We start from the raw sequence: 15,717 nt of genomic DNA on the forward strand, positions 1-15,717 counted from the left end.
TGTACCTCTGAAACAAATAATGCAATATATGTTAAGAAAAAAAAAAAAGAAGATAGCAGGAGGGGAAGAATGAAGGGGGGGATATCGGAGGGGGAGATGAACCATGAGAGACGATGGACTCTGAAAAACAAACTGAGGGTTCTAGAGGGGAGGGGGGTGGGAGGATGGGTTAGCCTGGTGATGGGTTTAAAGAGGGCACATTCTGCATGGAGCACTGGGTGTTATGCACAAACAATGAATCATGGAACACTACATCAAAAACTAATGATGTAATGTATGGTGATTAACATAACAATAAGAATTTAAAAAATATATATTAATGATCATTTAAAGTGCATTTTTTGTAATTATGCTTGACATGATAGGCTGATATTTTAGATTATATTACTGATACACTTAGGTCACATTACATGAATAAACTAGACAAGGCCATAAATTAGAGCTAACTAGCAGGTAGAGAGGGTTGGGGTCTGGCATTGGACCTAATCTTTGAGAAAAATGGACACAGGGGTGCCTGGGTGGCTCAGTCGTTAAGCGTCTGTCTGCCTTTGGCTCAGGTCATGATCCCAGGGTCCTGGGATCGAGCCCCGCATCGGGCTCCCTGCTCGGCAGGAAGCCTGCTTCTCCCTCTCCCACTCCCCCTCCTTGTGTTCCCTCTCTCGCTGTCTCTCTCTCTGTCAAATAAATAAATAAAATCTTTAAAAAAAAAAAAAGAAAAAGAAAAATGGACACAGAAGCAATTGTTTAAAAGAGGATTTCACTCTAAAGGGCAAGTTTAGAATCTAGGGAGACATTATAATGATCTCCTTATTTACATTGTTTACCTGCTGATGAACACTTAATTTTATGCAGTTTTGATATTTTTATTCAGTTATTTGACTTTTTTAAGGACATGTCTCTTTTATTCTTTGAGAATATATTTATTTGCATTACATAATTTATCCTTTACACTCTAGCATTTTTAAGAATAAATAGTCCTTGATTAAATGAGTGAAGAAATGAATGGACAGAGAATACATGAGGACCAATGTTTTCATATCTGTAGTTCCCAAGTAGCAACACAATAGTAATTCATGACTTTTTATTTATTGTATATTATTTTTAACATTCTAAGAGTTTTACTAACTTTTAGGTTTTTTTTTTAAGATTTTGTTTATTTATTTGATGGAGAGAGAACACACGTAGGGGGAGTGGCAGGTAGAGGGTGTACAACACCAACGTTTGAGATATTTGTTGTTTTCATATTTTTAAAAGAAATCTTAGTCAATTAAAAAATTTTGGGTAGGTCTCTAATTTACTGAAATAAAGTAATTTGCTTGTTGTTACTTTCTTTTGGTAATATGCCTGTTGAGTAAAAGGAAAAAGAAAAATTTTAAATATGAAAATAATGGAGAAAAAGTTTCGATATTTTTAGAAATTTTAAAGTGTGTCCTTTTTGGTCCTTACAGAAAGTGTGGACTATGGGCCAGTGTTTGTACAAGAACCAGATGATATAATTTTCCCGACTGATTCTGATGAAAAGAAAGTAGCATTGAATTGTGAAGCTCGTGGCAACCCAGTTTCCAGTTACAGGTAAAAGTTCACTGCTAATCATTTTTCTCAAGTCTAAAAATTCCCTTCAATGAGATTCTGACATTCCCAGGGAGTATTATAATACCTCAAGTAATTTTTACATATTTGTCTTCTGATTTTTCCAAAGATGGCTTCGAAATGGAACAGAAATAGATTTGGAAAGTGATTATCGTTACAGTTTGATAGACGGGACCTTCATTATAAGCAATCCAAGTGAAGCAAAGGATTCTGGTCATTATCAGTGTTTAGCAGCCAATACTTTTGGAAGTATTCTTAGTAGAGAAGCCATACTTCAATTTGCCTGTGAGTAAAGTATATATTTTCTTCATGTATCTGTATATAGTATGTATACATATAATTTTACAGTTTGGCAAAAGCTTAATAAGACCCCAAATTTTAATATAGTGGTAAAATCTTGGTAAAGATTAGAACTATATAAACAATGTGTTCCTTTCTAAGATACTTTGAAACTCCCTGAAATGTTTGCCCTCTTCAAATAAACCCAACATACTAATCTGGGAGGTTAAAAATACTATTCATGAATTCTTTTCCTCCACATTTTAAAACATCTACTTATCTGCTTTTACTTTTCTACTGTTTATTGTAGTCAAAATTTGCTATAGATTCTTTTGGGCATAAGATCATATATTCTAAAAATTCTGCTTAGTCAGGAAACTAAAGAAACGCCTCTGAAATGCTAATGTTTCAGATTCCAACTGTAATTTTCCACCCAGATGCCCCAATTTTTTAATTAGAAAAAAGATACATACATATAATCAAACATACATACTAGAATCTATATTTTCTAAAATAGATCATTTATCTAATTAACTATGTGTATTGAGTTCTTAAAACTTGTGAAATTATTTAACTTATGATGAAGACTTACACCAAATTGAGGATAGGCTACTGAGTAAAAAAAAAAAAAAAAAACCACAAAACAAACAGTATCATTCCTCAGTAAAGAATCCTACTTGAATATAAATTCTTGAGGATTACAATATCTAAAAAATAGGAGGGTAGGAATCTTTGTGTTAATAATTTAAATGTTACTTATATTGGGTATATAATTTATCACAAAATGATTTTTAATTTAAAATTACATCCTGAAGAATGAAATAATTGATTTTTCTCTATATAATCTTCATCATGTATTATTTCTAATTAGCCCAGAATCCAGACATCCTATTATAGGAGTGTAAAGGAAAAAGGAAAGAATAAAGGAATGATAATGGATTCAGAGCTAGGTCCCAGAAAAATCTAAATATTATCTTTTAAAATAAATTTGGCTAAGGAGTTCAGGCAGGACTCTACATACACCAAACATACCAAGATAGTAACCTGAATATACTCCTTTTATTTTAGAAAATATTATGTGGTGTAACACAGAACCTAATACTTTTTCATCATGCACATTAAAAGAGTAACCTAATAAACAAACAGCCCTCCTAATGGCTCCTCTGTAGAGTAGTCTTTTCAAGACAGAGACAACAAATCCATGGGGCACCTGGGTGGCTCAGATGGTTAAGCGTCTGCCTTCGGCTCGGGTCATGATCCCAGGATCTTGGGATCGAGTCCCGCATTGGGCTCCCTGCTCAGCGGGGAGCCTGCTTTTCCCTCTGCCTCTCTCTCTCTGTCTCTTATGAATGGATGAATAAAATTAAAAAAAAAAAAAAGACAGAGACAGCAAATCCAGAGAATATGATGTATGAATACAAAGTGGCTTATACCTTTCTCTTCGGTCTATACTATCTGACACAAGAACACCAATTCATAATAGCTTATATATCAATTGTTCTCCTCCAAATCACCAGTGGAGACAAAATATGCAAAGTTTTCTGTATGCTTCAGAGCAGAAATCTACTTACTGGAAGATCCAATGTGACTGTGTGACTGTGTCATCCTAGAATTTCTGCAAAGACCATTCACAATGATCAGATACTCACCCCCACCTGCAGTGAGCACATTGGCACCCCAGCAGTTACAGTTCAATGACTAGGCAAGGAAAGCCCTATCTTACTTATTCCATATCAAGTGTCCTGAACTTAGACTAGAGCAATATTTGCTTTATTTTTAACTTAACATAAGGGTTAATATATATATGCATTCATTGGTGGCATCTTATGACCCTGCCGTTACCCATCCCCACCCCACCTGACTCAACTGTGTTCTGAAGGCCATATATATACATAAGAGCACATAATGTGCCAGGTTGAAGCAGTCACTTACATAGGGAAGGCCACTTCTGCCTCAAAATTACTCCATCACCTAGATGCCATTATGTCCGTTTGATAAAATTAGAAAATTAAGTCCTTTAGGTTTAGCTCTGTCTTTTTTCCAGAAGATCTTTGGTGGGGGGGGGGGTTGCAAATAAATATAGGTGGTAGAGAGGAGAATGAAGACTCCATCAACTTGCTTTCTAGTGTACTTGGATATGAGCATGGGTATTATGGGATTCTAGGAGTCAAGGTACTTTTGTGATTGGAGGAAAATTGAGCTAGGAACTTGGAAAGAAAAAAAGGAGCTTCTAAAAGGAAGTGAAAGGATACAAAGGTAAGATAAGATTAAAAACTTGGTGGCAACTTTCCTTTACATCATGATTTTCTATGTCTAGCTTCATAGCTAGATAGATAATGTACTCACTACTTATTGTTTATAGAATGTTTAATGTTTAAAGGGTTTTTGCAGGTAGAGGAATGTTCATCACTCTTTATACGTTTTAAAGCTGAAATCATTAATCTTTTATACCTATCAGCCACTATTTATATAAAAATTTAAATATACAACTAGTATTTTAAAACTATTTTTTTCAGCCATGGGAAAAAATAAAACTAATACATTTAATAAATTTAAATAATTATCAAAACCTATGTAATCAAATTAAATATTCAAATCTAATACATAATTCTGTTAAACATTTTAAATGTCATAAAATTAGGCAAAAGTTACAAATTATCAAATTGATTACAAAATTTTTATTCATACTTATAAGTAAACTGTCTTGTACTTATTCTTGAGGTATACTTTTATGCTTTACTCAGTTTTTGTTATATAAATATTTTTACCTTTTATACATCAGTTTCATCATATATAACCCACAAATTCATCAGATATGTCTTCTACACTGTGTAGTTCTATTGTGATCTTCTAAAATGATCCTTTCTAAAGAGCCTCATATTACCTAATCTGGAGTTCATTTCTGAGTTATAAGTCAATCCAATTTTGGTTGCTCCTTTCAAATGTGAGACCTGTTTAACAGATGTGTCCTCTTTTATAATTTGAACATTATTTTTGTTATATCAATAACACTAAATCTATAGCTTTCACATAGGCTTTACCTTTTGGAATATGACATATTTGCTTAAAATGATGTGATTCTAAGACTTATTGGACAGTGTTAAATAAATGCCAGGGGAGTCTCCCCTAATTATATTCATGGAAAAAAGTACTAATCTATATTTTATAAATATATACATATTTAATTGAAGACTCAAGATATCCATATAGTAACAATCCTATTACCAATAAAGAAAATAAAATTTAAACATATCCTATTAGAGTCACTTTACTTTTTGCTTGGAAATTACATATTTATATTATACACATATGCATCATATTAAACTTTCTGATTCTGAGTATTAGAATCATATGAGATTTTGCAGATTCAACTTAGTTATATATATGCAAACTGTCACAATTTGGCTATTGGGACTCACTTAATGTTAGCTTCTTTGTCCTCTTATTAACCAGAACTTTATAAATATATTTTTAAAGATTTATTTATTTATATTAGAGAGAGAGCATGAGCAGGGCGAGGGGCAGAGGGAGAGAGAGAGAGAATCCTCAGGCAGACTCCCCGCTGAACATGGAGCCTGATGGCAGGGCTTGATCCTAGGATCTTGAGATCATGACCTAAGCCAAAATCAAGAGATGGACACTCAACTGATGAAGCTACCCAAGCGCCCCAACCAGAAATATATTTTAAAATATTCTAACTTTCCATTAATAATATTTTGATCCCCTACCCACATCCCAAGTCAATCAAGTTCAGCTACTTTTCATTGACCACAATGCACAATTTTACGGAAAGCTAAAATCTAGACTCTAGAGGTGCATATAAGACTGTTCCAAAAAAAACAAAAAAGACTGTTCCAAATAAGTTATGATAATGGGTAGGAAGACAGTATTACTAAACCATTTTAGTAAAATAGACTTTAAAAAGAACATCCTTTTTTTAGGGCCTCAAGTAGCTTATATCCATTGAACAATTTTATGTGGCAGTACTCCAAGTGTTTTAAAATACATTAACTCATTTCATCCTCATAACCAACATATGAGTTGTTATGTTATAAAACATAAATCCAGGGGCTCCTGGGTGGCTCAGTCAGTTAAGCGTCCACCTTTGGCTTGGGTCGTGATCTCTGTCCTGGGATGGAACTCCATGTCAGGCTGCCTGCTCAGCGGGAAGTCTGCTTCTCCCTCTCCCTCTGCTCCTTCCCCCTCTCTTGCTCTCTCTCTCTCTCTCTAATATAAATTTAAACAAACAAACAAAAACACACAAATCCAGGAGAGCCTCGGTGGCTCAATTGGTTAAGCGTCTGACTCTTGATTTCAGCTCAGGTCATGATCTCAGGATCCTGAGATCTAACCCTGCATCAGGCTCCCAGCTCAGTGGGGAGTCTGCTTGTCTCCCTCTACTTCTGCCCCTCGCCCTGCTTGCATTCTCCCTCTCTCATTCTTAAATAAATAAATATATCTTTAAAAATAAATAAATAAAATGTAAATCCATTTTGTAGATGATAACTCTTATTTAACTCTAATAGTGCTCAATCTTTCTCTATTCTAATATAAATATGTATTGTATTCACTTTGATATACTCTTTGATTTTCAACTTCTCTCTCAAACTCTAATTATATTGTAATTTCTCAAAAGTTTTTATATATTTGCTTCATCAACCTCCATTTTATAATCACTTTATTAACATCTATATGATATAACAAAAATAAATATTAGCAATAAAAATAAGTATGTAATCATTCTGCATTTCTTATTGTTCAAATTTAGTTAATGAGCCACTTGCCAATTTTTCTTATGGAAGTTTAAGAATTACCAGGTCTCTTTTTAGATCTGAAATTTTGGGATATATACTAATAATTTTGGGATATATATACTAGCTTTTGTATGTAATTGTTTTTTCTTATTTTCATATTTCCTCTTTTAATAAACTTCATTCCTCATAATTTATTGGATAATCTATGGTTAGAACCTGGAGAGCTAAATTTTCTAAATGAACTTGAGACAGGACAAGATAACTGTGACTATTATCAGTAGCTGACAATGTCATCATAGATCCTGGTTTTTGAAAGGAATGGTGATAAAGAAGTGGGTATTGGCATCTTTACCTGGTGATATAGCAATGTGTGGAAAAATTAAATGTAAAATAAATTTGGTTTCTTTTAAAGTTTTGTTCCTCTTCACTTGTCACCCAATATATTAAAAAATATGAAATAGCAAATGTATATTTATATAATAATTATTTTATTTTACTAATATATTTTATCTCAATCTCATTCCAAAGGGTATTTATTTGACTTGCTATATAAAATTATGCTTAAAAGGTAAATATGTAAATAAATAAATACAGCACCAGATAAAAAGACATTTCATAATAAGAGGTCAAGATAGTGTAGGCCATAATGTCTCATAATTATTGTGGCCAAGACATAAATATTTCCTTGGGACTTCCAGCAGTCAGAGCAAAAGGAAAAATACAGACATTTAAAGGACTCTAATTTCCCCTGAGTTCCTTAAAAGAAGAAACTCTTTTCTTGACATTTAATTCTCATTGAAATTTCTCATTCGAGGGTTATATAGAGATCTTAACAATATTCCTACATCAGTTCAATAGCAAGTTTAATTAGCTTGACATAAAACCAAACCAATTCTTTAAATGTAACTGGATTTTAATCATGAAACTATTCACTTCATTCATTTTTAATTTTTTTAAATTTTGATTTGAGCAACTAATGGATATGAGAAGCTGCTTCAGTCTTGCTCATTTTCCCCTTTTAACCTATCCTTTATATGTCTAAATGTCTACCATGAGGATCTTTTATTTTAAGTTCTCCCTAAATGAATATTTATAAATGTGGTTCAGCATAGTTAATGTTAATAATATACTTTAGCATTAATAAATATATACCTCATAAGGTTATAGTAAAAATTAGTGATGTAGAGAAGTCATGTCTGTGAATTATTTTTTAACTTCAGAAAGAAAGAAATAAACACAAAGGTGGATAACTATTGTTAGTACTGATTGTTACTGGTTATCAAGAACATTGATAGTGATTATTTTTGACAGAGTATACTTTATTCCTGTAGCTTATGTTCATCATGAGGATAATTTCCTCACCTAGTGTAGTAATTTCTCTTCAGTGACAAGCAAGAATACACCATATAAAACTTTGTCACTCTATTAGCTTATTATCATGCTGATGAGAATTTGGAATTGATAATGTGACACTACACTTTTCAAACATCCTTCAGATATCCAAAGCTCATAGCAATCTCTCCAAAATTTGGATTCTTCGAAATAATTCATACTAGTAAGTCAAACATAAAATGAATCAAGAATAAATAGTAAGTCAAACATAAAATGAATCAAGAATAAAATCTCCTCATGCTGTCTCTTGCTTTAAAATATCTTCATATGTCATCCCTGGTAAATTGATAGTTCATACCTAAATTTGAACATATTGCCTTTCAGGGCATTTAGATGATTTAGATGCAGAATGCTCCATTAGTTTTCCTTGAAGCAGTTGATTAAAATAACCTCCTTAACTCTTTGAGAGATTATATGATTTTTATAGACTTTGTATTTAAGCCCTTTAATTTAACCTTTCATTTTTATATAAAACTCAAAAATTACTTCTCTAGCTTTTCCAAAACTTCTTCACTTAAAGTAAAATTGACCTTTGACTTTAAAACCACATTTAACTAGCATTTGATACCTAATGAAATTATTTGAATAATTGCTAACTCCACAGTATATCCAAAGCTTTATTTGATTAGTCCATGAGATTTTGTCCATAATAACTTCATTAAATCATTTGAATATCAACCTGAATGAATCACATTGTCATGGATAATTTTATTAGTTGTAAAATTATCTAATTTTATTACAAAATAAGTTGATATTACTTTGTAATTTTGTTTTCTATAAATAAAACAACTATGTTTTCCTTTTATAAAATCATTACTCAAAGAATATGGTTTAAATCTTATCTTAAAAGGGCAAGTCTTCTGATCATAATAGATATAATAATTGTGAGCATATGACTCCTTTACAGACTACAGTATGGATTCTTTGAGATCACAGAAAAAAAAAATTTTAATTAAAAATACATAAGTTTATGCTTTAAAGGGAAGTTATAATGAACTAATCAAACTTGAAATCTGGGGCAGATTGTCCTCAAACCTTTAATTCTATAACATAACACTTTTGTATTTTATTTATTAAAATTTATCCAACTCATATTTTCATTATTAATGGAAATCATGAATAACTCTGTCCATATGTGACAGATGCCCTCCAGCAAAATGGACCATTTGCCTGGCTTGAACTTGGATCTCACTGTTCTTCTTCTTGTTTTTAAAAATGCAGAAAGGCAGGTGTTCATTCATATTATGTAAAACGACCCACAAAGGCCCAGATCAGGAATGTACAAATCCTCTGGCCCTTGCTGTTCAAGCCTGTTTACCTAATCCATTATTCTCTAACCCCTAGCAGAGTGTCTTTAGAGATTCTTTACCCACACAAAACATTCCAAGGCATAACAGTATAAAAAGGTTTTAAATCTCATTTGATTAAACAGCAGCTCCATCTCAGGATAATTTATAAAGATACTAATATAAAACAAAAAAAGTATAAACAAAGGGGCAGATATTGAATATGTTTAATTTCTAAAATTATTTTATTCCACAAAAACTCTTTCAGGGAAAAGTTAACACAGAACATGTATTACCTAGTCTGGAGGCCTTCTTCTTTGATTGCATTTCCATATCAAGTGCTAAACACTGCTACTCTTCATATGGATGGATGGATGGGTGGACAAATAGATATAGATGTATAGATGTGTATACACATAAATTTAACAATAGCAAGAATAAGCAGCAATAGTTACTGAACACTTAAAAGCCAAAAACTGTTAGGTATATTTAATGCATCATTACCCTCTTTAGTCTTCACATCAACCTTATTAAGGGAGTTGCATTATTGATTTAATTTATAAATGAAAAAGAAAAACGTAGGCAAGCTCAGGAATGTCAAGTTATTTTCCCAAAGTCACATGGCTAGTAAATAATAAAACAGCACCTCCAACTCAAATATAACTTCAAACTTTATGCTTACAATCTGCCCTTTTCTATCCTATACCATACTTAATCATGCATTGCATTTTTTGTTGTTTAGCATATGTAGTTATTTTATTCATAGAACATTTATATGCATGTATCTTCTCTCTCTTGGGCATTGTTCTATATGTATAGGGAGCCTATAATGAACAATGCGTATTCTCATAGACCTTAACACTAACAAAATCAGTACAAATCTCTCCATTCCATATGTATTTCCTGAGTTCATACACTCATTATCTCCCTCCTGATCTACCAGAAAAAATGCCTGCCTACATACATTTTCTTCTCCTTAACATCTCTCTTCATCTTACCCTAATCCCAATAAAATCTCTCTGTATTGTTTTTCCTGAAATTATCTATGTAAAATATAATTCTCACCATGTCATCCCTGCATAAGTCTCTGATGGTTTACCATAATTGCAAAGAAATTTGTAATTCACTCTATTCACTTCAAGAGTGAGCAGAGAAAATCAGAGGGCTGCTCTATGAAAATGTATCCAAGAAAACTCTATGGTGAAAGTCAAGTTAGGAGGTCATTTCAGTAATCTAGGTAAAAAGGACTTGAATTCCTGAGGCACTGAATATAATCGATGTCTGTGGAAGAAGTTAAAATAAATGAGAATTTGCAAATGATTGAATGAATGGGGGGTAGAAATGTAAAAAATATGGAAACATTAGAGTGATATCAAGATTCTAAGCTTTGATCAATTCAATTGAACAATCCATAATACTGTAACATAATAAAGTAACAAGGAGAAGCGGAGGTAATTTTATTTTGACTTTCAGGAGAAAATACACAATATTTTAAAATATTGGTTGGTGCTTAGGAAAGGTGAAAGGTGAGAACTGGCCACAAAACACAAGGACAGACTCAATGAAATCAATATGATGTTTCATCAAGAGAAACTGTACTAGAAAGAAAAGAGAGTTAAGGACCTAACCTTCTGGAATATACACATTTCTCTGGTAGAAAGATAGTGAAGGATAGAAAGAAAGGAGTTAGTGAAGGAGACAAGAATGGAATAAGCTAAGAGATGCAGAAGAAAACCAAGAAAATAGAGTGAAGTACAAATGACATTTAGTTTTATTTTTTTAATGACATTCAGTTTTAAGGTGTCAACTGTCACTTGTCAAATGCTGTAAGTAACACTCAAAAAAAAAATGTTTGGACTTTGAGACCTTTAAAAACCAATTTTAGTAATGATAGAGACAGATATCAGAATCCAAGGCATTTAAATATAAGATATTATAGTGGTATTTGGTGGTAGATAGAAGAGAGTCTGTGTAGAAGATTCTGAAAATACAGAATAGAATCTAATTAGTGAAATGAATTTCTCCTTTCCAAGTAAGCTATAGGTATTCTCTAGATTTTAATCTCCTTCTAGGGAAATAGTTTGCCATACAAAATATACTAAGTGCTGTAAGATACTATGCTAGTTAAAGTAAGATTTAGAGGGGCCTCTGGGTAGCTCAGTTGGTTGGGAGACTGCCTTCAGCTCAGGTCATGATCCCGGGATCCTGGGATAAAGCCCCACATTGGGCTTCCTGCTCTGTGGGGGATCCTACTTCTCCTTCTCCCTCTGCCTGCCACTCCCTCCTGCTTGTGCTATCTCTCCCTCTCTCTCTCAAATAAATAAAATCTTAAAAAAAAAATAAAACTTAGAGTTTAGACTCTCACATCTTGACTTACAATCTTAAGTAAAGGACCTTAAAACCACTCAGGGAGCTATACAATTTCCAGAAATATTTTCCTGATCCTTTCAACCTGAATTTTAACTCCATATCCTCAAGAATCTTGATTTTTTTTCAATAAAATACAACTCTTAGCTTAAGAGAAGTAGAACCACTTTATTCTTGCCATAATTTTGTGACACCTAGTGGAAGGATCACATGATGATTAGGTTTAGCTGATGTTTTTCTCACTACAAAGAATGAAAAGGAGAGGAACTAAGAGGATAACCCCTAATCAAGACCAACTAGTCAGCTATGTATAGATCAGAAGGGCCTCAGCACCTGTGAATTCATGGCCCCAAATTCTATGTGAGTTTTCTGCTATGTTTTTATTAAAATAAATAAAGAAAGCATTTTTATTTTTTGTTTTTTGTTTCGAGTCAAATTTAGTACTTTAGGCAAATTCATGGGGTTTCTCATTATAAATCCTAATAAGTCTACTTATGTATCTGAAACAGGATCTTTTTAATAAAAGTCCTCTTTATTGCAATGGAGACTTGTTCAAACTGTAAATGATGCTGCATAAGTCTGTGTTGGAGGTTCATATTAAAATACCCTTGTCATTTTTCATAGCTTTGTTTAAGATGCCCTCAGACATTGGCCATTTAACCTAGTCTGTAAGTTAGATTAGATACTCAAGTATATTTATGGGGTTACCGTCTAAGGTTAAACTAAGATGGGACCAGGATGACTTCTCTATGTTAGGGTTACATTCTGTTCATGTGACAGGAATTAAGTGGCAAGTATGGAGTTTACTGGGGCATTAAGCCATTAAGCCTGTTTCAATGGATGTGGAGGTATTTAGACAAAGGTTACTATTCTTTATCTTTGTCTTTTCCTCCTACCCAAGGAATATTAATCTGATCAGCCTGTCCTTAAAACATTTAAAGTCTTCTAATCCATTCTAGAATAAAGTGCAAACTGCCACAAATGGCCTCAAGGCCATTTATTATTTAGATTCGGTCTGCTTTTCCAGCTTCTTCTCTATTACTCAGGCTATAGCGAACTAGATGCACTGTCCTAAGAGCATTTCATTCTTGTTACATGTGACAGTCTACCTGCCTGCGGGGCTACCATTCAACAATCAGCCTCCCCCCAACCCTCTCTGTCTCTGTCTCTCTCTGTAAATATCACTGTATATATGTGTGTGTGTATAATATATATATAATATATATAAAATATGTATTTGTATATAATCTCACATGTTCTTTATTATATTTGTTTCTTGTTAACATTGCATTACAACTATTTATGACAATCACCTTGGCTCCCAAGAGCCATTCTGAACTTGAGCATACCACTGACTACAAGACTGAATTCATTGAAGATAGATTTTATGTCTCATTTATCTATTTATTTACTTTAGTTTAATACCCAACCTCAAACATGTAAGTTCATAGCCAATACTCAGTAAACACTTGCAGAATGAGTAAGTGAATGAATGAATATCCTCAGCATCACAATGGCCACTACGCTCAAAAAGAATCCCCTTCTGAGACCTATGAGAAGAATGATTCTTTAAGAGGTATATGCATAGTCCTCTCTAACAAGTGTAACAGAAAATCAAAATGAGTAATACAATTTATGCAGAAACATTTTATAAATTATAAAGCTCCATATACAGAGTAGTTATATTATTACTATTTTTTTAAAGATTTTATTTATTTATTTGACAGAGAGAGAGACAGCGAGAGAGGGAACACAAGCAGGGGGAGTAGGAGAGGGAGAAGCAGGCTTCCCACTGAGCGGGGAGCCCGACGCGAGGCCTGATCCCAGGACCCTGGGATCATGACCTGAGCTGAAGGCAGACGCTTAACGACTGAGCCACTCAGGCGCCCCACAGGGTAGTTATATTATTAATAAATGGACATTAATGGACATTAATACCTGTAGAGGTATTAATGGATATAATTAATATTAATATCAAAACAGGTGTTGATATCCAGTTTAAAGTTAGTAATTTCTTGGCTATTGTGGACATTGCTGCTACGAACATAGCCAAACTGTGGAAAGAGCCGAGATGCCCTTTAACAGATGAATGGATAAAGAAGATGTGGTTCCATGTATAAAATGGAATATTACTCAGCCATGAGAAAGGATAAATACCCAACTTTTACATCAACATGGATGGGACTGGAGGAGATTATGCTAAGTGAAATAAGTCAAGCAGAGAAAGTCAATTATCATATGGTTTCACTTATTTGCGGAACATAAGGAATAGCATGGAGGACATTAGGAGAAGGAAGGGAAAAATGAAAGGGGGGAAATCAGAGGGAGGGATGAACCATGAGAGACTATGGACTCTGAGAAACAAACAGGGTTTTAGAGGGGAGGGGAGTTGGGGGTGGGTTAGCCCGGTGATGGGTATTAAGGAAGGCACGTACTGCATGGAGCACTGGGTGTTATACAAAAACAATGGATCGTGGATCACCACATTAAAAACTAATGACTAAGATAACATAATAAAATTAAAAAATAAAATAAAATAAAGTTAGTAATTTCTTTACATATTATTGTGCATACTATTGGTAATATCTTCCATATTGCAATAGACGTCTGATACAAACTAAGGTATTCCAAAGAAATATTAAAAAGTCACCTTTTTATAAAAGTAATTTCAGATATGTCCCTGATCATAGATAGAAGAAAGCTAACTTTACTTTTTAAAAGTGATTCTAGAATTCTAGCAAAATCTCTCTATTCCTATGCAATGAATATTTCCTATTCATTTTAGTCTCATTGGATTGTAAACTTAGAGTCAGGAAATAGTGATAGAATTTGTCAAACTAAGCAACAAAACTTGCTGTTAAATTCTTTAGGAATGTATATGTAAATGTTATTTTATTTTAGTTGTCAACATTAGTGTGTCTACCGAATGCCACTACTATAATTCATGTCAAAAGATCCAGAAATATTTAACATAATTTAATATTTAATATAATTAATATTTTTAGAATCTTGAAAAAATTAAATAAAAAGTATTTGCCTCCCAATTCTTAATAGGTAGATGAATTTAGAGAATTGCCTTCCATAGTAGTTCACAAGAAATTAGATGGTATTTTAAAAGGATTACATCTGTCATGACAAAACAACTAAAAATATGTCTATAAATTGTCAGTAAGAAGATCAAATGAGGTGATTAATATCAATTCTGTTTTCATAAACATAGTAAATCATTCATCTAAGAAATCATAACTGTAACAGACATTTAAATTATAATTTATGGAATTTCACAAACAGTAATTAAATTCACAAAAAACAAATAATATAATTGCTGAGATGGAACTAGCATGTTTATTTAAAAAAATTCTAAATTCGGGGGCGGAGCAAGATGGCGGAGGAGTAGGAGACCTGGATTCCGTCTCCTCTCAGGAATTCAGCTGGATAGGGATCAAACCATTCTGAACACCTACAAACCCAACAGGAGATCGAAGAAAAGAAGAGCAACAACTCTCTCATCAGAAAAGCGACCACTTTCTGGAAGGTAGGACGTGCAGAGAAGTGAATCCGAGGCGATATTCGGGAGGATAGACGGCGGGGGAGAGGCCTCCCTCGGCCGCTTCTGGCAAGTGATAGAGCCGCAGAGCACAAAATCAGAACTTTTAAAAGTCTGCTCCGCTGAGGGACGTCACTCTGGTGGCTAAGCGGGGGGTGGAACCCTCCGGGACAGTGTGGTCTCAGGACCCTCAGGGTCACAGAAAGACCGGGGGTGCCTGAGTGTGGCAGAGCTCCCAGGTAACAGAGCAGGGAAGCCGGCTGCAGAGGCGGAGCCCAGGCACGGGCTCTCAGCTCGGGGTTGCCATAAACCGTCATCCGCAGCACAGTCGGGCCACTGCTCCTCCAGCAGGGACCCAACAAGCGGCAGATCTGGGGAGACTCACCTTCCTCCCCCGGGAGGAGCTGCGCGGGAGTGCACCGCAGGGATCTGCTGGGTTTGGAGACTCCACCCAGGGTCGGGTGCCAAAGATAGAAACGCGCGGTCACAGGCCGGGTGAGCA

General features: G+C 34.0%; 1 protein-coding gene across 7 annotated transcripts in view; it reads left to right on the forward strand.

Annotated features, from left to right (window-relative positions):
* The window catches only part of CNTN5 (contactin 5), a 1,075,732-nt gene that overhangs the window by 635,207 nt on the left and 424,808 nt on the right, over positions 1 to 15,717 (forward strand). For all 7 annotated transcript variants that reach the window (XM_081799059.1, XM_081799056.1, XM_081799055.1 and 4 more), the window contains 2 exons: positions 1,449 to 1,572; positions 1,700 to 1,875. In XM_081799059.1, coding sequence (XP_081655185.1) covers positions 1,449 to 1,572; positions 1,700 to 1,875 — 300 coding nt within the window. The remainder of the gene's footprint in view (positions 1 to 1,448; positions 1,573 to 1,699; positions 1,876 to 15,717) is intronic.

This window comes from Leptonychotes weddellii, chromosome 11 (genome assembly GCF_054177405.1).
Source record: "Leptonychotes weddellii isolate Sample4059 chromosome 11, ASM5417740v2, whole genome shotgun sequence".
In the NCBI taxonomy this organism is placed as follows: domain Eukaryota; kingdom Metazoa; phylum Chordata; class Mammalia; order Carnivora; family Phocidae; genus Leptonychotes; species Leptonychotes weddellii.